Raw genomic sequence first — 23110 nt, 5'->3', positions numbered from 1 at the left:
GACTCGAGTGAGAAAGGAGGCGTGCATGAAATTGCCAAGCCTCATTTTCGGAGCATTACTTATGCTCACTTGTATGCGGAGGACTTTCACTTGTATGCGGAGGACTTTAATATACACCATTTAAACGAAGCCTTTCAAAAAATTTTCACTTCCAAAGAAGAATTCATTATGAAAGGCTCGGATTGGGTTTTTTTCCAAAGTTCTCTTCGTTGAAGTGTGTTTTGTTCATTACTTACCTCTAAAAGGTGGTAGTTACATTGCTGCACCACCCAAATTGCAACATAGCAAGTCTTTAGTTAACGTTGAAAATCGGGATCAGAAATGTTTTCTTTACTCGATTTTGGCAAAACTTTACCCTGCAAGACATAACCCGTCAAGAGTGAGCAACTATCTTCAATACGCTAACAGACTAAACATGAAAGGGATACACTATCCTGTTAAATTGTCGCAGATAGAAAAATTTGAAAACCAGAATCATGTGTCAGTTAATGTTTTTGGTTATGAGGATCGAGAGATTTTTCCAATGCGAATTACAAAAAAGAAAAAAACTATCACACGTAGACCTCCTTTATTTAAAAAACAAGGATCAGGTTCACTACTGTCTGATAAAAAATCTCAACAGGTTTTTGTTCCGTACATCTGGAGAGACTAATCGCCATTCAAGACATTACTGTCCATATTGTTTACATGGATTTGTTAAACGACATACATTGAACAAACGCGTCGATTTTTGTATGGCTCTTGGAGAACAAAAGATTGAGATGCCTATACCAGGCGAAAATGACGTTTTACAATTCACCGAAATTGCAAAGCAGTTAAAAGTCCCATTTACAATATATGCCGATTTTGAAACGTACGTGAAACCCATTCAGACGTGTGATCTCGATCCCATTTCATCACATACTGTCAATTTGTCTGAATTCGAGCCCTGTAGTTTCGCTTATCAAGTAATATCCAGCGACATTAGATATACCAAAAAGCCAGTTGTATACCGCGGTGAAAATGTAGTAGAGACATTTCTGAACATGATTTTAAAAGAAGAGGAAGAAATACTGAAGTTACTGAAACGAATAGAGCCCATGAAAATAAGCGATGAAATAGAAAAACAATTTGAAGAAGCTACAAATTGTCACATATTCGGTTTAGCTTTTGATGGTAATTCAACCAAGGTTAGAAGCCATGATCACGTAAGTGGGGGTGTGTTTGGAATTGCACACCGTGACTGTAACTTGCAATTTAAACAGGTAGAATTCATACCAATTATTCTGCATAACCTGAGAGGCTTCGATGGACATTTAATCATGCAGAAATTGGGTCTATTCAAGAATAAAAAGCTTAGTGTCATTGCTAATTCGAACGAGAGATATGTAACTTTTAGCTTAGGTAGCTTGCGATTTATTGATTCGTTCCAATTTCTATCGTCTTCCTTAGACACTTTAGTTCAAAAACTCAAATCAAGTGGAGATGCACATTTTAAATACTTTAACAGACATTTCAAAACCGAAAAAGAAAAGACATTGCTTTTGAGAAAAGGTGTTTACCCGTACTCTTTTGTCACCGATGCAACAAAATTTATGACTAAACAATTACCTCCTAAATCGGCATTTTACAACTCTTTAAGCAAAGCTGAAATATCCGATAAAGAATACGAACATGCACAGCTAGTATGGAATGAAATGAGAATGACAACAATGGGTGACTATCATGATTTATACCTACTATGTGATGTCCTTTTATTAGTTGATGTTTTTGAAAGGTTTAGAGAAGTATCAATAGAGAGCTTTAACCTAGATCCTGCACAATACTTTACATTGGCGGGTATGTGTTGGAGTGCCTGTTTAAAAATGACAAAAGTGGAGTTGGAACTACTGACGGATATTGATCAATACCAAATGATCGAAAAAGGTATACGAGGGGGTGTAGCTATGATGGCAACTCGACATGCTGAGGCCAACAATCCATACATACCAGAAACATTTGATGAAAATAAGCCAAGAGAGTATTTGGGCTACTTTGACATGAATAATCTTTATGGGGGTGCCATGCTAGAACCGTTGTCTGTTGGAGACTTTGGTTGGTTAATTGACAATGAAATATCTCAACTCGACGTAATGAATATACAGAAAAATAGTGACATTGGGTATATTCTAGAAGTCACTTTGAGCTATCCAGACAAATTACACGATTATCATTCAGACTTACCATTAGCTCCAGAGTCGGTAACAATTCTTTTGGATGATTTATCTCCATATTGTAGAGAACAGTTCCAGAACATTAACAAAAAAAGTAAAGGCGTAGTTTCAAAAAAACTGATACCAACTCTTCGCAAAAAGGAGAAATATGTTTTACACTATCGCAATCTGCAATTTTACCTTCAGGAAGGACTCGTGTTAACTGAAATACATAGAGCTATTCGATTTAGACAGGAAGCATGGCTGAAACCTTACATAGAATACAACACCAATATGAGACGACAGGCAAAGAGTGACTTCGAAGTAAAATTATACAAAGACTACAACAACATAGTGTTTGGGTAAGTAAATTGAAATTCATTATCCTTTTCTTTTCCATGTCTACTGAATCTCTGTAATTATATGTGCTCTTTTCTTTACAGGAAAACAATGGAAAATATCCGCATGAGGATGAATTTTAATTTGGTAAATAACAAAAAAAGATTACAAAAATTGGTAGCCAAGCCAAGTTTCGAAAATTTTACAATCTTTAACCAACACCTGGTCGGAGTGAAAAGCAAGAAGGTTAAACTACTACTAAATAAGCCCATTTACACGGGAATGACTGTCTTGGACCTTTCTAAATTATTCATGTACCAATTCCATTATGGATATGTCGAGAAACAATATGGTAACAGGGCAACCTTGCCGATGACAGACACCGACTCATTATTCTGCAAGTTCCAAACGGAGGATTTATATCAAGACATGGTTCGAAATAGAAAACTATTTGATACATCTAACTACCCCAAAAATCATTTCCTATACAGTGAAATAAACAAGAAAGTCGTGGGAAAAATGAAAGATGAAACCGGAGGTATGTTTTTTTATTACTTTTAAATAAGTAAAGAGAATTCAGTCGTTCATAAAATGTTTGCTGCAAGAATAAACTTATCGTAATATCTTTATCTGATAGGGTATCCCGTGAAAGAATTTGTTGGACTAAGAGCCAAAATGTATTCATTCCTGATTCATGACGATAAGGAAACCCAGGTGAAGAAAGCAAAAGGGATTTCTTAATCAGTGGTGATCAAAGATCTTAATCACTTCCAGTACAAGGACTGTCTCTTTGAAAAGCAACGCTCACGTCACAAGATGCAGAACATTTGTAGTGACAATCATGTCTTGTATCTATAATTCATCAATAAAATATCTTTGTCACCTTTTGATGATAAGCGGTGGTGGTTAGCTCCATTTGGAGTACATAGCTATTCTTATGGACATTATAAAATTGATGAATATGAAAAAGTTTAAAATAACAATGTTTGTATTTGATGTATTATTTTATTGTAATAAAGAGTATGAATGGGACACTTGCGTATATAAATCACTACATGTATCTATATATGATGTAAATATTTTCCAAAGAATAAATGACTCTCAATTTACTAATGTAATTTAATTGATAAATAATTAAAATTTTGAAAGAAAATAGTCATTCGTTCTTTTCACAGGACATAAAACCATAAACGTTACGTTTCTTACTTTTTCAGATGTTGGTTTAAAATACAATAATGGTTTAAGAAATCTAAATCGATACGAGTCATACAAGTGTTTAATTATAAATTGTTACACATATAAATTTATATATCATGTGTACATTTTCTGAATGATTGGATAATACTTTTATTACCAAATGCATTTTAATTTCATCGATAAAGTAAACAATTTTTTTAATTGCGCCATTCTTCCTTAAGTTTCTGAAAACAGGAAAGGGAGAGATCTAAATGTACATATGATTACAGCGTTTAGACACAACATCCTGTACATAATTGTAAATTATCTTATGTTGTTTTCGTGCCTCCATGCATTTTTTATGCAAGAAGTCCAACTGACCAATCGTCTCAATGAAATTCATCGCAACGTTTAAGAAGTCTTGTACGTTTTCCACCAGTTGAACATTTCCGGAGAGTTTAAATACAATGTCTTTCAAATAATTTATCATTATTTCACATTGATCATTTCGTGCCATATATTCACTAAACAAATAGTTCATTTCATCAGCCATTTTATAGTAATGATGTAGAACGTTTACAAAGTCCTCTTTTTCGCTAGACGTCAATGGAACTTTTCCACAGTAACAGCTCTACATTTTAATAAAAAATGCTAAGTATAAAATTCTAAATTTAAACGAAAGTGTCAATTGGTTTTCGTTTTCATAAATTCATTAAAACTGTAGTCCATTTCATCAAAGATTTCGAGACCATTGTTAAGAACATTTTCAAAGTCTTGTTTTTCGTTCAGAGTCGAGTGAATTTTCCCAAATGTACAGTTCTGTTTAAAATTTTCCAGATAATTTTGAATTATAATACATTGCTCTTTCATTTTCATAAATTCATTTAATTTGTTGTACACCTCATCAGACATTTCAACGGTATGGTCAAAAACATTCTCAAAGTCTTGTTTTTCGTTCAGAGTCAAGTGTTTTTTCCCACATGTACAGTTCTATATTTAAAAAAAATACACCTTAAAGTTTTGAAAATTATTATGAATGTACATAGTTCATTATTTATCTAAAGTAAATTGTTCTAGATATCAATAACAAGAAGAACATTCTACTATTTTAAATGTCACACAAGTTATCTATACAATGTAATATATGCAAACAATGAAACTTTTTTCTTAAAAGCATTTTACGAGCATACTAAGGTGTAATATTAACATTAATAATGTATAATCTTACATTCATTAAGGAAGAGATTAAGTGTTCAATTAATTGTTGCACATGAAAATGCATGACAATTTTTTTCAAGATCATTAATTAAACATTTATAGATGTAAGAAAAAGTTTCATATCACAAACTACGTGGAATATAAGATATTTAGTGTCTCCGCGTCGTTTATTTTTTTTGGGAGTTAAAAGTCATCCTCCCCCTCCAGGTCCACCACCCTCCTCTTTTTACGCGTTGCAACCACGAGCTATCGATTAAAATAAAACTCTTGATAGAAATCGTTTCATTTTACACATTACATGAATACTATCATATGTTTTTAATTAATGTCAGTGTCCCCGTTTTTCGTTAGTTAGAACTCATCGTCAGCATCAAACTCAGCTACACGCTTCTTTTGTGATCATAAGCTATTCATTGAAAAACTCATTGTACCCTTATATATCTAGTAAGTTGAAAATAAATAGAATGTAACGTTTATGATACTGAATTAATTACAACTTACCAGTTCCGGGCTAGGTGGCCCTTCGTTGGTCTTCCTAACTTCCTCCACCGCTCTTTTGATTGTGTAGTACGGATTGTTCATAGCTTCAAACACATCATCAGGAAACGAAGCCTTTTTCCCGTTGTTGTTGTCTAAGAGAACGATAAAAGAAAGACAACTCTTAATATACATGTATTTATCCAGTATTGTCGTAAAAGACATAATAACGTTATTTGATTCAAATATCACTTACCCTGCAGATGCAAGTAAACCTTGCCTCTGTAATAAGACATCTGAACTGCGTATTGCCCCCTAACATATTTGTTAGATTCTTTCAAAACAAATTGAATACTCCCATTGCTCTTCTCCTCCTTCTCGAACGTTTGCATGGTGTCGAATCTCAAAATGATCGCAAGATGAAAATTGTGAAAATGTAGCCTCTTTATATATAGTATATGAACATGAACTGCCCCTGAACTTTTTTTTTTTTTGGTAAAAGTGTTTTTGAAAAAAATTGTTTACCAATAAAATGAGAAATACTTGTATGAACTCTACCCGAGATGTTTTCTTGGTCATTTCATGGAGTAAACAATTTAGTGTCATTTTATGGAATAAACAATATATAGTTCACTGTTTTAGAAGACTCCATCATGAACGACGAACTTCATTCCCCAACAACGGGGAACTTGTCTTTGAGTTAAATTAAGATCATTGATGCTGCAGATATACCTTCTCATATTTGGATGTTTATTTTTGGATGTATTTAAAAATGGCGGAGGGTCAATTATAGATGTATTTAAAAATGGTGGGTGGGCCAATTATAGATTTATGACGCAAGGTTGTGCAATTCATAAGATGACATCTGAGCATGCGTCATGTATACGAGGAATGCGAAATGTGAGGAATGTATAATTAGAGATGTATGTTCTAAATCTATAATTGAAAACTTTGTATGGTTTAAAATAAACAGATGTAAAGCAAAAAGTGATAGATCTAGTGTCCAAAAATAATTGGTCGTTGTTTATGACCCATGTAACTATTAATGGAGGGGGGGGGGAGTATAAAAGAATAAAAGAGATGACCGAATCTTCATTCAATCTTTGTTCTGACCAAGAAAAGGTTGGCTAGAAAAAAAATACATTGAAATGGAGAGTGTTGCGGTTATGACAAATTTGATTGAAAACACTTGTGATGAAGAGTGTAGAACAAGACTCAAACGTACTTGCTGGAGGGACAAAGTGTGGATGATTCCAATGTTTATCATTTTAATGGCCGTTCTTATATTGCTTTGTGTCAATCTCCTATGGCTGGAGAAAGGACAAAATGGTATTGATTTAGCGATGGATATCATAGAATGGAAAAATTAGAACAAAACGTCTCTAATGTGTCCGTATACCGACCAGTTTCCCCTAACTAATGATGTTTATGTTTCTATATGTAGCTTGAACCAGAACAGTTTGATTGATATTCGACGTTTTAAAGACGGGTTACCTACTATTGAGGGAATACAAATGAATAAAATGCAATGGCAATATTTGAAAGCATCTGTTGGACATATTGACTCTTCCATTTTAAAACTCCCTCATTTGATCCGTGTGCAAGTTTGAATTTAATCTCCATATTTCATAATATTAAATGAATTAATTGTTTTTATTTTTTGACACTTATAGTCCAATGAAAATGGGTTTTTTCACTTATAAATATCTTTTCCTTTGGCTTAAATTTTTTATTTCACTATGGACAGTCGAAGGACACAGTACAAATGAAAAATTGTAGCCTGGAGTGCACTAAGATTATCGAAAGAGTCTGAAAAGAAAACCTGGACTTTACAAGAAAGTCAATGGTTTGATCGCAAAGCAGATTGTATCAAAGATTTTCAGACTGTGATTAAGGACGGCTATGATATTGCTGACAGTTGGGGGTCAGAGGAATACTTATTAAAACGGAGGGTTATGCCGAAAAAATATTCTCCATATTAGAGTGATATTTTTTAAAATATGGAGCATTTACCTAGTGATGTAAAAAAAATACATACATCTCAAAAACATGTTCACTTTAGTGACAATACAGAATTTTTTTTCATTCCTGTCGAGGATAGAAAGGGTGAATGGATGACTTATGCCATTGACAGAGCACATTTTAAGAGAAGAATTCAACAAATAGAGAGTCTAATTTCACCTATTTTACAAAAGAAACTAGACAGTACAAGATATGACTGTTCAATATAGATATGGATGTTTATTGGAAATAACGGACGTTGATGGAATCGTTCATCAGTGTAACTGTTTGACTGTTAAACCTCACGGACTAAGTGAGAAAATGAGCAAAACGTACCCTTGGGGTGATGTGTACAAAACACGTAGACCACAAGGTACAAGAAACTTAGCTGTTCTAAATGACAGAAGTACACCTGGAACTATACAGATCATGAAATCCCCTGAGATCGGTATGCCTGGCGTCATTTGCTTATTTTCACAGTGGGACTATGGTCGTAGGAGTCGGAGAAATATCCCTCCTTTCAAATATTCTCAAATTAACAGAGAGCAATGGTTTGCACAAAGTCTTTCCAAATTAAGAAATATTCCTCACAGAAGACTAGCTTTTCCATTCAAAATTGGGTGTGGATTAGCAGGAGGGAAAGTGTATAACAATCACATTCACCATTTTACCATAACGTCTGGGAAAAGCGTATTGATATTGATACCAGAACAGGACGGACTGAAGTCAAGGTAGAATGACTTTTGAGTGATTTTACCTTCTGTTATTGTGACAATTTAATGTAGCATGAAGCTTCACAAAAATGAAAATTATCGTGTTTTCAGACATAAATCAGTGAGGCAGACTATTTCACCACTCTTATGAAATAAAGAAAGTTAAGATACCATGACTTACTAAGAATACCTGTAATGACAAAAAAATTCTATTGATAATTCAGGATACACATTTTCATTGACGGGAAAGTAGACATTTTTTAAGGTCTGTCGGATATAGATGTCAACACTATTTCACAACTCATTGAAATAATAAAAAAAACGAAAAAAAATATAAAATTTAGAAATGAAGTTATATAAAGTTTGTAGATGTGATGACAGTATTTTGTATTTTTGGTATATGATGATTTTGTCGGATACAGATGTCAACAGTATTTCACAACCCATTGAAATAATAAAAAAAAACGAAAAAATATAAAATTTTGAAATGAAGTTATATAATTTTTTAGATGTGATGACAGTATTTTTGTATTTTTGGTATATGATGATTTTTATATCAAAAAATAGAAAATGACGACACATATTATGTATAAAAACGATGGAAATAATTTGTGTTTTCACACTCGCTTCAGATTGCTACCCGTCACGTCAAACTTCACAAGAATGGCTGTCAATTCTATGACCAAGTGGAAATGCAAAGATGTAGAGACTCCTGGAGAACCCGGTCGTATAAGAAAACGATTGTTTGTTGACTTAGAAAACGAAGACAAGACTTCACTTGAACAGTCTCCTCCTTCAAAGAAACCAAAGCTTGACGCTGACCAAGCAGAGCAGGAACCACTTCTGAGAGAAAATCTAGGCAGAAACTGGTATCTTGTCATTGCCGAGTTTCAAGGGGAAACAAAAGTTCACTTGAGAGTGTATGAAGAACGAGAAGAAGATGAGACCTTGTATCCTACGAAAAAGGGAATATCTCTTGATCTAGAAAAATGGAAAAAGCTGACAGAACTATACAGTGAAGAGATAGACGACGCCATTGAACGCCACGAGGCGGAAATGCCCGTCTCGTATAAAAAACATCTAGGAGAAAATTTCTATGTCACCGTCGAAACGGGGTTTTCCTTGGTCAACGTAAGGAAATGGTGGATGCCCCCAAATGAAAAAGACATAGTTCCGACCAGACGTGGAGCGGCGCTTACATTCGATGAATGGGAAGAATTGAAATGTTTAATACCACGCGTAGAAGAAAAGATTGGAGACCAGATAAGAAGCGTGGAGTATTGTGAAAATTCGGAGAGCCATCAAAATCAAATGGGATCCCTTCAATGCCCCAGGTGCAATCCCAACGAGTACACTAAAAATACTTACTAAAGAGGGAGATTGTTACACTTTTTTTTGAATGACTATGTATTCATATACTGTGTTCAAAAAACAAAAAGATTGTAAATATTGTTTTGTGTGACATAAATAATGAATATTATGTATGATAAATATTATTATATATGTGTGTATCATTTCTATTTTAATTTGATGTCAATTACATTTAAAAACGATTTTAATAAATTTTATATAATGTGTTAATTTTGATTTTTACATTCATATGTAAACATGAAGTTGACAAAAGAACAACAGACGTACTTGGAAAACATTTGGACTGATGTTAAAAAGGCAGCCTCATTTGCAGGTCCTTATAAACTTTATCAGATCGTTAAAAAAGAGGGGAAACATAAAATCGGCTTGAAAGCCATAAAACAATTTTTATCAGACTTGGAATCGTATTCTCTACAAAAGAGGGTTCGTAGGAAGTTTCCTCGAAGGCACATTTTTACCGATTCTGTTGACTCTATTTGGGATGGAGATTTACAAGATGTCAGAAACATATCCAAGGAAAACGATGGAGTTCAGTATATTCTGGTGTTACAAGATATCTTTTCTCGGTTTTTATTTACGGCTCCCTTAAAACAAAAGACGGCCACTAACGTGATAGATGCCTTAAAAGTCATATTTGCCAAAGGGAGAAAGCCAAAAGTGCTGAGAACCGATAAGGGTAGCGAATTTAAGAATAGATGGGTTTCTGCATTTTTAAAAAGAGAAAGTGTACATCAAATATTTACGGAAAATGAAACAAAAAGTAACTTTGCAGAGAGAAGCATACAGAATTTAGAAAGCAGATTACACAGAATGTTTGCTCATAAGCAATCTTACAAATACCTGAACGAATTACCATTCATCACAGAGAGCATTAACAATACGCCGTCCCGACCTTTGGGAGGATTTGCACCTGCAAACATCACTGAAAATAACGAAGATGAAGTTCGATATAGTGCTTATTTACAGAGAACTAAAATTGATAAGAAAACACAAGGTCCCATGAACGTCAAGTCTCCAAGTACCAAATATTCAAAAGAGAAATCATACAAGTTTAAGATTAACGATAAAGTGCGGATAACACATTTGCGCCGATTGTTTCAAAGAGAATACGATCAAAAGTGGACAGGAGAAATATTCAAAGTCAGCAGTAGATTCCGCAGTCAAGGCATTCCCGATTAAAAACTCAAAGATTTTGCAGACGAATCCATATCCGGTACCTTTTACTCTCAAGAACTGCAGAAAGTTAACAAGGACGACGATTCCATTTGGAAAATCGATAAGATTTTGAAGGAACGAAAGAGAAAGGGGGTAGCTGAAGTACTGGTATCATGGCACCAATGGTCAGCCAAATTTAATTCCTGGATCAAGAAGTCAGACCTGCAGGAGGTATAAATAAGACGGATTTTGCGAATAGATGATCATTTTTTTTAAAAATGAGCATAAGATTGGTTCTCAGATCTTCTGACAGTCACAACGTTTATCCCGGAAACACTCTGTATGACTTTAAAGTGCATATACCAAAACCGTTGTACTTTCAAGGCCACTAGACCGTTTCACTTTTGGAATTTTCTTTGCTCTCGGGTAATACCGAGCGCGAATTATACGTGTGTAGTAATCTGTGTCAAGACAGCATAGTGGGAGAGAGAGAGTTACCTCTCTTACGACGAGTGTTTTTAGAAAAGGCTGGGAACAATATATACACTAACCCTTGCGAAGTACCCCTTCGATTGGGCGAATTTCAAGACGTGAGGATCTATATAAGGAACTCTTCTAATCAAGCAGCTTCATTTTTAAAAGGCAGTGTAACCGTAACCCTCCTCTTGAAGAAACGCTTGTTTGAAATACAATGATGGGTTCAACCTACGTTTCAGATCCTAGGGTCTGGAAATCGTTTTACAGAAACATGATGTATGGTCAGTTTCGACCTGGAAAATATAGGGGTCGTCAAACGGGTGGTGGAATAGGAGGAATGTTTTCCAAGAAGCCGTACATGATTCCCGTCAACCCCCACTCAACAGAATCACCCGACAAAAAGGTCGTGGGGAAACACGTGACTCCCATGGCTGCCGTGGAAGAAAGAGCGAAATCGGAACTAAAAGAAGCCATCAAGGAAAAAATTCCTCACGTGTCAGAAAAGACTATTAAACCCGACAAACGACAGAAAACAATCAAACCTAAATCAGCTGTCAAGGCGACAACATCTAAGCGTGCAAAGAGAAAAAAACTTGAGGGAGAAGATTGGGAAGGTACTATATTCAAGAAACTGAAAAAATAAGGATGGTTTTTCTAAATGACAAGATTACCGACATCGGACTTCCAGCAGAATTAACCTTATTTACAGTCCCTCCCAATCAAGTAGCCGTAGAAAAAATTTATTATTCGGAATGCAGACCCGTAAGCTCCTTCGATTCCGAGGATGCTCCCATCGAAATTTCGGTACCCGGACAGGGAAACGAGTACATAGATTTAAGACGCAGTCGACTGTATGTAAAATGTAAACTCATTAAATCGGACGGTGCTGCTTTGGCCGCCCAGGAGAAGACCGGAATTATCAATGTACCTCTGCAATCAATGTGGTCACAGATCGACGTGTACATGAATGGAAAACTCGTTTCCCTCAACACCAGTTACTATCCCTGGAAAGCTTATCTGAAACTCCTTCTCTCCAGTGGAGGCGATGCCACACAATCGCAGTTACAGTCCCAATTAAATTATTTGGACGACGACGACATGGACAACCCCGACGCCTACGGTGGTTCTAACGGAGGACTAGCTAACCGATATTCCTTTACACAGCAGAGTCATATATTTGATATGGAAGGTCCCTTGTACGAGGACGTTTTTAGAATTGACAAATACCTGGTTAACGGTGTGGACCTGCACTTAAAATTGTTCAGGAATACCGCTCCCTTTATCCTTATGAGCAAAGAAGCAAGCCCAAGTTACAATTTACAGTTGTTAGATGTTTCATTTAAAGCTTGTATGATTAAAGTCGACATTGGGGTACTGATCAATCATGCCGAGATACTGAAGGAAAATACGACCAAGTATCCTCTGACTAGAACCGAAGTCATAATGAGTACCTGTCCAAAGGGATCTGGTTCCTTTATCTGGCAGAACGTATGGTCCAACAATCTACCTACCAAAGCTCTTTTCTGTTTCGTGTCACAGACGGCCGTAAACGGTAACTACGAGAAAAATCCCTTTAACTTTCAAAATCTGGCAGAAGAAATAGCTCTCTACGTCAATGGGGAAAGCTTACCCTCTAGACCCATGAAAATTGATACAGGAGTCAATCAAAACTACATCTCGCCTTTTGTCAATCTGTTTGAAGTGGCAGAGAAATGGAATAAAGATGCAAGTCTACAGATTAAAAGATTTATGTTTGGAAAAGGGTATGCCATTTATGCTTTTAGTCTGGCCCCTGACGATCTGGGTGAGGAGTATTTAAACCTGGTGAGACAAGGAAACGTAAGATTAGAAGTGAAGTTTGCAGCCGATACAGTCGAAACACTAAATTGCTTGGCTTATGCAGAGTTTCCGGCTCTCTTGGAAGTAGATCATTCACGCGACATCAAATACACCAAAGTATGAATGCCTCTGAAATTCGTTGCTTCATTAGGGATGACGAGCTGCTTTCCACATTCGTCAAAGGTGTATATTCACCAGATACACTACCAGCAAAACTTGATTTTTACCCATCAGCCTTTGTTTGTATCACGGAATCCTCTCATCTCCCGGGGAAACACTGGATCGCCTTTTGGATGGAAAGTCCGCAAAAAGAAGAATTTTTCGACAGCCTGGGCAAACCACCAGAGTATTATGATGAACGATTTAAGACTTTTTTAATGTTCAATTCAGAGAATACAATTTACTCAAACAAACCATTGCAGAAAAAAAGTGCCGGAACGTGTGGATACCATGTTTTATTTTTTTTACTGATGAGATGTCGCAAATTTAACCTACCATACATTGTACAATATGTTAGCATGAAGGATGATCCAGATTTATTCGTATATCGTCTTGTATCTGATTATACCAATTGTTTGTAAAGACTATATTAACATGTGTATTGTAAATAAAAAGATGATGTCATTTTCTTTTTGGTTTCATTTTACATTAAAATTAGAAGTTTCTTATATTCCTGATTCAGTCTTATTTGAGAAGTGATGATGGAGGATTGGTGGGAACGCAAATCGCTTTTACCCTTTCATTCCCCTGCTACAGCCATGATCGTTGGTCCCACCATGAGTGGTAAAACGTCTCTAGTTTACAAAATTCTTAAAGAAGCAGATGACATGTTTCAGAAACCACCAGAAAGAATAGTTATCGCTTACACAGAATATCAACCTTTGTTTGAGCACATGGAGAAAAATATCGATAATTTGATCTTGCATCAAGGGTTGCCTTCCAAAGAACAAATCGAGGAATGGAGTGACGGTGTGGAACACACCGTCTTGGTGTTAGACGATATGATGATGCAAGTTACCAAAAGTGAAGAATCCTTGAATTTGTATTGTGTGACGGCTCACCATCGCCGAGTGAGTGTATTCATGCTTGCTCAAAACCTGTACATGCCCGGAAAGTTTGCTAGAACCATCTCATTAAATTGTCATTATGTTATTCTCTTTCGAAATGTACGAGATTCCCGACAAGTATTAACTTTTGGATCTCAGGTGTTTCCATCAAAATTGAAATATTTTAAAGATGCCTACGATAAGGCTACTATGATTCCCTTTGGATATTTGGTTGTCGACATGAGTCCTGGGACGGAAGACAAGTACAGATTGCGCACGCATATTTTACCCAAAGAAGATACCACCGTCTACCTGCCTAAATAAATGTGATGTTAAATTACGAATTTGCATCATTTTCAAGATGAATCGCAGATTGAAAGCACATTTCTCGTTTTTAGACTTGTTGGGTATTGCAAGCGCTAAGCAGAGAAGGAGCTTATTGACAACCATGACGTTTGCTCAAATGCAAACACTTTGCGAAGTTATTTATAACGTGTTTAAGGGAACCATCCCAGTCACCAAAAAGTACATAAATAGTTTGCTACATCACAAAAACGCCATTCGTACTCTAACCAGTAGATCTGTGAGCAAGTCACGACGTAAAACGTTACTGTTGAAGCATCACAAGATCATACCTCATTTGATTAAACCAGCACTACTCTACTTTCAAAATGGCTCGAGAACTAGTACTCGTACCAAAAGAAAAATTCCAAACTCTACTGAAATCGGAGGAAAAGTCGAACAGTCTACAGGAGAAACCTCCTCTACCCAAGGACCCTCCCAGTGATGAAGACCCATCTACTCAATCTCGAATTCTAGAAATCTTGGAGCACACCATTCCAGTGAAATATCAAAACAAGGCGAAAGGATTAATTAAATTTTTATCACGATACGGAGGAGACGTGGTGTCCTGGAAAGGAAATGGAAATTTAATCTACAAGGGTGACGTCATTCATGGCTCTCACATCAGTGATCTTATAAAACATGCATTAAGTCCAAATGTTAAAGGAAATCCTATTGGATTTCAACAGTTTTATAAAGCACTGAAAGACATCGACACCCCCACGTCGTTCATTCACAACAAGAAAATGATGGATCATTCCGAGGTACAGAGTGGTGGTGGATATGTAGTAAAAATACAGACAGACGGTGCACCGCCGGGTTATCAACCTCCCAGGAAAAAAATGACTAAATCAAATATCAAGTGGCTAAAATTTTAATGCATATTGTTTATCAATACAAAGAAAAGTCTTTACATGAGGTTATAATGAATGAATTATATGATGTACAATGAAATTAAAAAAAATGTATTGTCAAACTGAAATCAACGATCTTGTTTTTAAAACTGAAGCAATTTGATATACATGTATCATCACATCAATAAAGTTGTTTTAAACAAAATAAAGTCTATAAATTTTGTGTCCAAAATAACATCAGTAAAGTTTTAGATATCAAAAAGAAGTGATTTAATGTGTTGAAAATAATGTACAAGGTATGTTTTAAGATAACATCTGAACGGTGAAACATAAGAAATACATTGTTTAAAAAAAAAACAACTAATTTTATAACATTAAATTTCAACAAAATATAATGGTTTTTTTCCAAATCATACAATGTTCACAAACACCAAAATACAAAAATATAATCATACACAAAATTACATTCTATTATAAAATGTATACATTTTAGTAACCATAAGGCAATGTGTCCCAAGTACCGTCTTGAATCACTCTTTTGTCGTAAACAAGTTTGTATTCTTTTTCTTCTCTGCGGAAAAGATGACTTGATTTTGCTTATTTCTAACAATCTTCTTAGGGTAGCTGATACTGATATTTGATGTTCTCGATTCGTTTTCATTCTGTGGTCCGGTTACCAATTCCAACATCGAAGTGAAATTAAGTTTTTTACTGTTGTCGTAATTGAGTGAAAATCCTCGAATTTCGCATGTTTCTTTTCCCTTTATTGTTCGGTAGGCATAGTTTTTAGGGCCTCCTGAGACAAATTCTGTGATGTATTCACCGGGATCTAATTCATTAGTAAGTTGTCCCAAAAACGATCCGACTTCAGGTTCTTCATCCCCCGGTCTGCTGACAAAGATGACTGAATCTGTATCGAAATACAAAACCCTTTCGCCCAACATCTGTAGAACTTCATACAATTTAAGTCCTACCACCGGAACCCCGGACCCAGGGGCCATGAAATTCTCAATTTTGGAAAAGGCATCAATGCTTATCATAAACATGCACTTAGTTTGTTTATATAATATCCAGGAGCAGAGGAGAAGATTTTCAAAGAATTAATGCATTTTCACTATATAATCAATAGAGCCCTGCCGTAACACCAGAACCCCTAAACCTGGGGCCATGAATTTCACAATTTTTGAAAAATCATCCTTGTGCACTATTATCATGCACTTAGTTTGTTTAAATAATACCCAGGAGAAGAGAAGAAGATTTTCAAAGAATTAATGCATTTTCAGTATGTAATCAATAGAGCCCCGCCCTTACACCAGAACCCCCGACCCTGGGGCCATGAATTTCACAATTTTGGAAAAGGCATCATTGCTTGTCATAACCATGCACTTAGTTTGTTTAAATAATACCCAGGAGAAGAGAAGAAGATTTTCAAAGAATTAATGCATTTTCAGTATGTAATCAATAGAGCCCCGCCCTTACACCAGAACCCCCGACCCTGGGGCCATGAATTTCACAATTTTGGAAAAGGCATCATTGCTTGTCATAACCATGCACTTAGTTTGTTTAAATAATACCCAGGAGAAGAGAAGAAGATTTTCAAAGAAATAATGCACTTTCACTATATGATCTATATAGCCCCTCCCTAGCACCAGAACCCCTGACCCTGGGGTCATGAATTTCACAATTTAGGTAGAGGACCCAATGCTTATTACAATCATGTAAACAGTTTGACTGCTTGATGTCCAGGAGTAAAGAAGAAGATTTTTAAAGATTGCATCAATTTTGGTGGTTTTAGCCCCACCCCTTGGGCCCCAGGGGGGCAGGGACCATGAAATTCACAATTTTTGTTCCCCTTCACCCAAAGATGCTATATGCCAAAATTGGTTGAAATTGGTTGAGCGGTTCTAGAGAAGAAGTTGAAAATGTTCAAAAGTTAACGCACGACGACAGACAAAAACGGATAGCAATAGGTCACCTGAGTGACTCAGGTGACCTAAAAGATATATCTAGGTTTCTTTTCCTTGCATTCTAAGGCTCTCATGTAAAACAAATGATCTACATTCACAAACTGCTTACAAGCCTGACATTGCCACTCTCCACAGAAATGATCTTCTGGTCTTCTTAGATGTCTGACTACAATTTTCTTACAAACTGTACATTTCCACCAACGATCACACTGAGATTCCTGAGTCCTCCCTCTTTGTAGTTTGTGTGATTTTAAACATTTCAAAGATCTGCAAGTCATGTGGCAACGTCGACAGCTTACTTCTTGACCAACGAAACAATTATCAGTTCTTTTACACACCATGCATGTGGATGCACAACTGTGCTTTTTTTGATATGGTTTCAAACATTTATGACAGAATTTGGATTGTGCAAATAGCCCGCAGATATTGGCAATGGCGTCAAAATGTGCATTTGCACCTCTTTCACTGTGATATAGAAATAGGCGTTGTCTACTATTTGTTTTTCCCTCTTCAGAATGTGCTATGGTGCGTATGAATTTGTTTCCGACAGTGGAACTGACGACCAGAATGTCCACGTTGAGCACATTCTCAAAAGCTGCAATGTCTAGAATCGATAAACGTCTCTCAGTACTTTTATTGGCTTTCTGACATAAGAGAGTGGCAAGGCTTTTTTGACATTCTTCACCCTTTTCTGTTCTAGTCGTTAGTTGTTTGTAATACCATGTTGGACATTTTCTTAATTCCATCACTCTTTCTTCCATTGTTTTTCCATCATTAGGGTCAATCAATGGTCGCCAATCTGCAGTAGGAATGTGGCATAATTTTAAGAACCCCATACAGATACTGCGGGCAAGGCATAATTCGTCCGATTTCCAAATTTTGATGCAAGACTTTTTAGTTGCCATAGAGTCTTTACCATCACCTAGTTTATTGATAGGTCTGGCTCCTGTTCCTCCCTTAGGAATTTTAATGGTACCCACATTAAGATAAAAGCTGTGATCAAGAGAGAGATTCTCGTGACTGGTCAATACATTTTGCAAATGCCCCATGACAACTTTTCCTGTGAGATCTTTTAGAGGTTTAAGGGGGACATATACGGGATTAGTCAAACCTTCATGATGTATGACGACACGTCCCAGGTCTGTTGACGAATCGAGTCCTTGCGTGGCTTGCGAAAGAGCATCATTAAAAGTGTTTTATAATTCTCGATGCAGATCTGACAATCTCTGGCCCTGTTCCACAGAGTCTGCATCAAATCTAACTTGATAATTTTTGTCGATGGCACTGTTTTTCTTAAAAGTTTTCTCGCCTACAAGTCTTAGGTTGTATGGTATTGTTCTTTTGTCCCCGTCTGTGACGGACCGGGTTGAGAATACACAGGTTCTTCTGCATCTGTTTCCATGTTTGAAATTCCACACTGATCAGGGTCTACATCCATGAGTTCTTCTGTCTGATTAGATGTAGGCTCATAATTCCCGAGTGAAATGGGTGACCAAGGTTTTTGATCACTGTAGTCGATCTGGTCCATTTCATGAAACAGTTCGTGAAACTTAAAGTCTGATTCAGTATTCAATATCTCACCACAGCTGGGACACAAGTATTGTTGTTGTATCTTTGAAGTAAAAAAATAATTGATCAGTACATTCATACATTTTCCATGACAACCTTAAACTTTCAACATATTATTCTGATATTTTTGAAATGTATAGTAATTTTTTTGTAAAAATAAAACAAATAATAAATTCAAAGTCAATCTGTTTTAGATACATATGTATCATTATTTATTGAATCTTTTATCAAGTGTACTATCAATAAATTTACATACACTGATACATGCTAATACTGCATCCTTAATTTAAAGTTACCTCGCTTTGTTCATGTTTATCTTCATGGTCTTGTCCTTTCGTAGAGTTTGTAAACTGTAATCCGCAGTGACAACATACAAATGGCTTCTGACAAAGTAAAATAACAAAACAGTCGAATAACAAGGAGGAAACCTAAATCGATCACTAAACGTGAAAATCGGTCTGAGGTGGAGATAGAGTTTCCTCACTATAGAATTGCGTTTTCGCATTCTCAAAAATTTTAAGATTGCGCAAAATAGTTTATAATTTCAAAAATTTAGAGGATGTAACATTAACATATATTTAGAATTTCAATCTGAATAAATAATTAAATAAATGGTTAATATATGCAGTTAACCTACATGTTCATCATGATTTTGAGTCATCATTTTTCCCCCCGTGCACACATCTTCATGAATGAGGCCTTCCATATAATTTGGAAACCGCATTCCACAGTAAGTACAAAGAAAGTCAGACATCTGCAAAGAAAGTACTCTGCATAGTCATATTTTTTCGTTTCAAAACTTCTTTAATTTGCCAATCTTGTTGCTTTATGGAATTCCAAATATGCAACCATTTCATTTTCAAGATAAAACACTTTTTAAAAATATATATATATATAAACGAAAATATAAATATCAATAATTTTTTTAATTGCGAAGTCGAGAGTATATTATATACTTTTTTTTTGCCACTACTCATACGTCTGACCACGACTTCACCGTCATCTCATGAACTACGTGACATTTACTTTGAGGAGTTTTTTCCTGCCATTTGCTGCTCTATATTTGATACTTTTTTACACATAAGGAAACCGTCTCTTCTTTGCAATAGCCTGTTTTGTGTCAGAGACCTAGTTTTTTTTTATTTTTATTTTTTATTTTTAGTAACACAGTTCTCATTGACCCACATGAATATTAGAATACTATGTTATCACTTGATGAAAGCAAAATCACGCCTCTCAATCATTCAATACCAAAGTTGACAAGGATACTTAAAACTGTCACGTTTTTTTTTCTAAACTATTTTTCACCATTCTACCCTCAAGTTTCACTTATGTCCGAGTGTCTATCATGTCATTGTAATCTTAGCCCCTGTGTAACTAAACTGTTTAATCCATTTAAAAACGAAGACAAACACACGTTAGTCGCATTAATATTTTATTAATAAACAATTGATCGATCATTGTTCTAAATTAGAAGAAATTAAATGATAAAAAAAAGATTAATAAAAAATAATAAAATGGTATGACATATACATTATTTTAAAACACTTTCATAATCTAAACAAAAATAGAATCTACGAAAATCATTAACTACAGTAATATTTTATAATTGATAGGAAAAAAAAATCCATAAGCTGAACTTTGCCGTATTGATCAAATTGTTGTAAAAAATTCCACGAACATTAAAACCAATATATATATATATATATATATATATATATATATATATATATATATATATATATATATATATATATATATATATATTATAACATACATGTATATCGATTATATTCTACATTGTAAAATATTTCATAAAAAACAATAAAAGCGGCAATGATTTGTTACATTGTTAAAAAAATTAACAACTTGAAATTAGAAAAATAATCATCAATAGGTAATATAGTAATATATCTAATTATCTACAATATTTACATAGATAAGTCCTAAAAAATGATAAGATGTTTTACATTCATATACTCAGAAAAGTTGATTAAAATCTTTTGGTAACTTAAAAAAAATTGAAGGTCTTCCAAAGGAAATGAAACTTTAAAATGAATAAAATATGTCTCATAAAAATAAATCACCATTTTTTATAATCAAATTTCAAAAGAAAAAAAAATATTTACAGTCATCACGACGTTTTGCCATGGCTCGTGTAGTAACACCCACTGCTTCGGTAATCTCTAGTGTCAAAGGTTTTGTCACGATAATTCCGCCAGTAATTGAAACAGATTCCGAGGTAACTGGTAAAACAGCAACGGTGCTATCGGGTTGGACATTAGATTGGTTTGACGATGTATCTGTAGGTGTGAATGATATTTTTGGCGTTGATTCAGACGATATGGATGTAAGTGTGGTGTTGTTAAAAATTTCTTCTTCTGAGGATGATGTTGGTGTAGAATGTCTTGGTTCGAATGTCGCTGTGTCGGGGCTATGAAGAGGTGAAAGAGGGATGCCGGGTGATTGATACCGCGAGCGTCTGCGTACCCTGATGATTATATATATTGTTACAGACAGTGCGTCTATAACAATAAACACGCCTAGGGCAATGAAAATCCAATCTGTAAAAAAAAAAAAATTAAAAACCAATGATGATTAAATAGTCACCCTATATAAGCATATATAATATTATGCACGTTTCTATTTTCAGATTTTAACTTATCATTGTCAAAATTATTTAATGTCACACACTGAATCAAAGAAAATATTAACATTTTTTTTTTAAGATAAAACCATTTTCTAATTTAATTAAAATTTAAAATATATAAACAATGATAACTCTAAATCTAAACAAATAAAACCCAAATTACCATTATTTAATGATGAGTCTGTAGAATGTTGTGGTGGCGTATTTGTACAAGAAGGAGTATATGTAGATGTCTTGAAGGTGTCCCAGGTTAATGGGTTCGTCGCTGAAGTCTCTGTAGGCCCTGTAAGTGTAGTTGGAGATGAAGACGTAGATGGAGATGAAGACGTAGTTGGAGATGAAGACGTTATGACGAAAGCATTAGTCGTAGAAAATAAAGTTGGGATATCTGTAAAAATGAAACAACATACTTTTTTTCAACTTTTTTAATTATAAATATAACTTAACAATATTCTTTCAAGTTTCTTTGTGTGAAATTTTTCATACAGTCTTAATATTTACATTTGATTAAAATTATAGATTATGCTCTTTCGGTTTGGAAATACAATTTTAAAGTTTCTCTGTATGGATCTCTTATGTATCCTTAATTATTACAATATAATGAAAGCATTTCATGCACTTTTTTTTTCTTCATAACTTACCACATCCGCCACACTGAATAACAATCGTTCTCTTTGAACTCAGCATCAGCCTCTTCATGGATAGTCTTGTAAGAATGCGTCTTGTATCATGATGTATATCAATCCGACTTGATCTCAGTTTAAATGTACAGTCTAATGCAATGCACTCGCAACGTGAGACATATTGATAATAATTCAACGTTTTCTCCGAACAGCACGTCGAAAAAGAACTGCATTGTTGAAAATTACAGCGATTGATACACCAAACTTGGTAAAAAAAAAACAGCACTAACGCACAACAGGCAGTACATTTTTTTGTATGAAATTTTTTACTAACTTACTTTCAGGAATGTCTAAAAAAAAAAAACAAATCTTATGCATCCCTATATATACTCTGGTCATTTTCCTAATCTCCATCCTTTACTCATTCATTACCCTATGTAATCTTGACAGTGAATATAGGTGGTACTATTGTTTTAACAAAAATCATTGCTCAATGTGTAACCTTTCTAATTATTAATGTACCCTTGCTATCATTACATTTTGCAAATTACGTGGGCCAGACAATGTGTACTTTTCATCTTCATGTCAATCCAAATAAAATCCTGACACAAGCATAGTCACCCGGTCCCAGTTATCGTGCCATGAAATCGCCTCCTGTTGCAGTAAATTTTGGAACAACATAGGTGAATGAACCCTATTTTTTTCCCGCCTTAGATAGCAATTTAACACAGTGCTTGTATTTAAAAAAAAAATAGATAAAAAAAATCTAATACTTCCTATACAAATGTATATCTATATATGTATATTTATTTAAGACAATTTGCAATAAGACTTTTTTTCTTTTTCATTTTTTTTTATCAATCCTTTTGTACAAGACAATCTCATTAACAATTGTCTCATAATTCTTACATAAGGTCAACCTTGGTGAATTTTAGTTTACGATAAAAGGGGGTGGTCCAATTACGACGGTCTCGGGAATGTCCTGATTTTTTACCGAAACGTGAAAGATTTAAGTGACAGTGACCTGATAGTTTGTTGATAGTATCATTATGTGTAGCAAGTGCCCCTATCGTGTAGGGGTGATTGTCCTCTGTTCTATTTATTTTTCACTGATTCCTTAAA

At 34.9% G+C, this 23110-nt stretch overlaps 4 protein-coding genes and 1 pseudogene across 4 annotated transcripts; 4 read left to right on the top strand and 1 right to left on the bottom strand.

Annotated features, from left to right (window-relative positions):
- The first annotated feature begins 734 nt into the window (after positions 1-734).
- LOC133180396 (uncharacterized) lies at positions 735-2537 on the top strand. The gene has a single exon (XM_061314931.1). The coding sequence runs from the start codon at positions 735-737 to the stop codon at positions 2535-2537; it is 1803 nt and encodes a 600-aa protein (XP_061170915.1).
- A 255-nt stretch (positions 2538-2792) lies between these two features.
- LOC133180394 (uncharacterized) lies at positions 2793-3485 on the top strand (annotated as a pseudogene).
- A 1602-nt stretch (positions 3486-5087) lies between these two features.
- On the bottom strand, positions 5088-5773 carry LOC133180530 (uncharacterized). Its single transcript, XM_061315027.1, has 3 exons — positions 5638-5773; positions 5406-5536; positions 5088-5150 (listed from the first exon to the last, which is right to left on the bottom strand). The coding sequence occupies exons 1-3, from the start codon at positions 5771-5773 to the stop codon at positions 5088-5090; spliced, it is 330 nt and encodes a 109-aa protein (XP_061171011.1).
- A 2252-nt stretch (positions 5774-8025) lies between these two features.
- On the top strand, positions 8026-9469 carry LOC133180529 (uncharacterized). The gene is made up of 2 exons (XM_061315026.1): positions 8026-8113; positions 8728-9469. The coding sequence occupies exon 2, from the start codon at positions 8759-8761 to the stop codon at positions 9464-9466; it is 708 nt and encodes a 235-aa protein (XP_061171010.1). The 5' UTR covers positions 8026-8113; positions 8728-8758; the 3' UTR covers positions 9467-9469.
- Positions 9470-11743: 2274 nt separating this feature from the next.
- LOC133180393 (uncharacterized protein F54H12.2-like) lies at positions 11744-13060 on the top strand. The gene has a single exon (XM_061314930.1). It carries the CDS (start codon positions 11744-11746, stop codon positions 13058-13060), a length of 1317 nt encoding a protein of 438 aa, XP_061170914.1.
- Positions 13061-23110: the final 10050 nt, after the last annotated feature.

The sequence above is a fragment of the Saccostrea echinata genome, unplaced genomic scaffold, assembly GCF_033153115.1.
Source record: "Saccostrea echinata isolate AGI-Se365-2 ecotype Australia unplaced genomic scaffold, CSIRO_AGI_Sech_v1 ptg000006l, whole genome shotgun sequence".
In the NCBI taxonomy this organism is placed as follows: Eukaryota; Metazoa; Mollusca; class Bivalvia; order Ostreida; family Ostreidae; genus Saccostrea; species Saccostrea echinata.
The sequence above is the reverse complement of the archived record's forward strand: the minus strand, read 5'-3'. Positions and strand labels throughout refer to the sequence as shown.

Coding starts and splice junctions, on each gene's coding strand:
- LOC133180396 (XM_061314931.1), top strand. CDS start 735: ATGGCTCTTGGAGAACAAAAGATTGAGATGCCTATACCAGGCGAAAAT.
- LOC133180530 (XM_061315027.1), bottom strand. CDS start 5,773: ATGCAAACGTTCGAGAAGGAGGAGAAGAGCAATGGGAGTATTCAATTT. Junction 5,537..5,637: donor GGTTTACTTGCATCTGCAGG/GTAAGTGATATT, acceptor TCGTTCTCTTAG/ACAACAACAACGGGAAAAAG. Junction 5,151..5,405: donor GGCCACCTAGCCCGGAACTG/GTAAGTTGTAAT, acceptor TTTAATCGATAG/CTCGTGGTTGCAACGCGTAA.
- LOC133180529 (XM_061315026.1), top strand. CDS start 8,759: ATGGCTGTCAATTCTATGACCAAGTGGAAATGCAAAGATGTAGAGACT.
- LOC133180393 (XM_061314930.1), top strand. CDS start 11,744: ATGGTTTTTCTAAATGACAAGATTACCGACATCGGACTTCCAGCAGAA.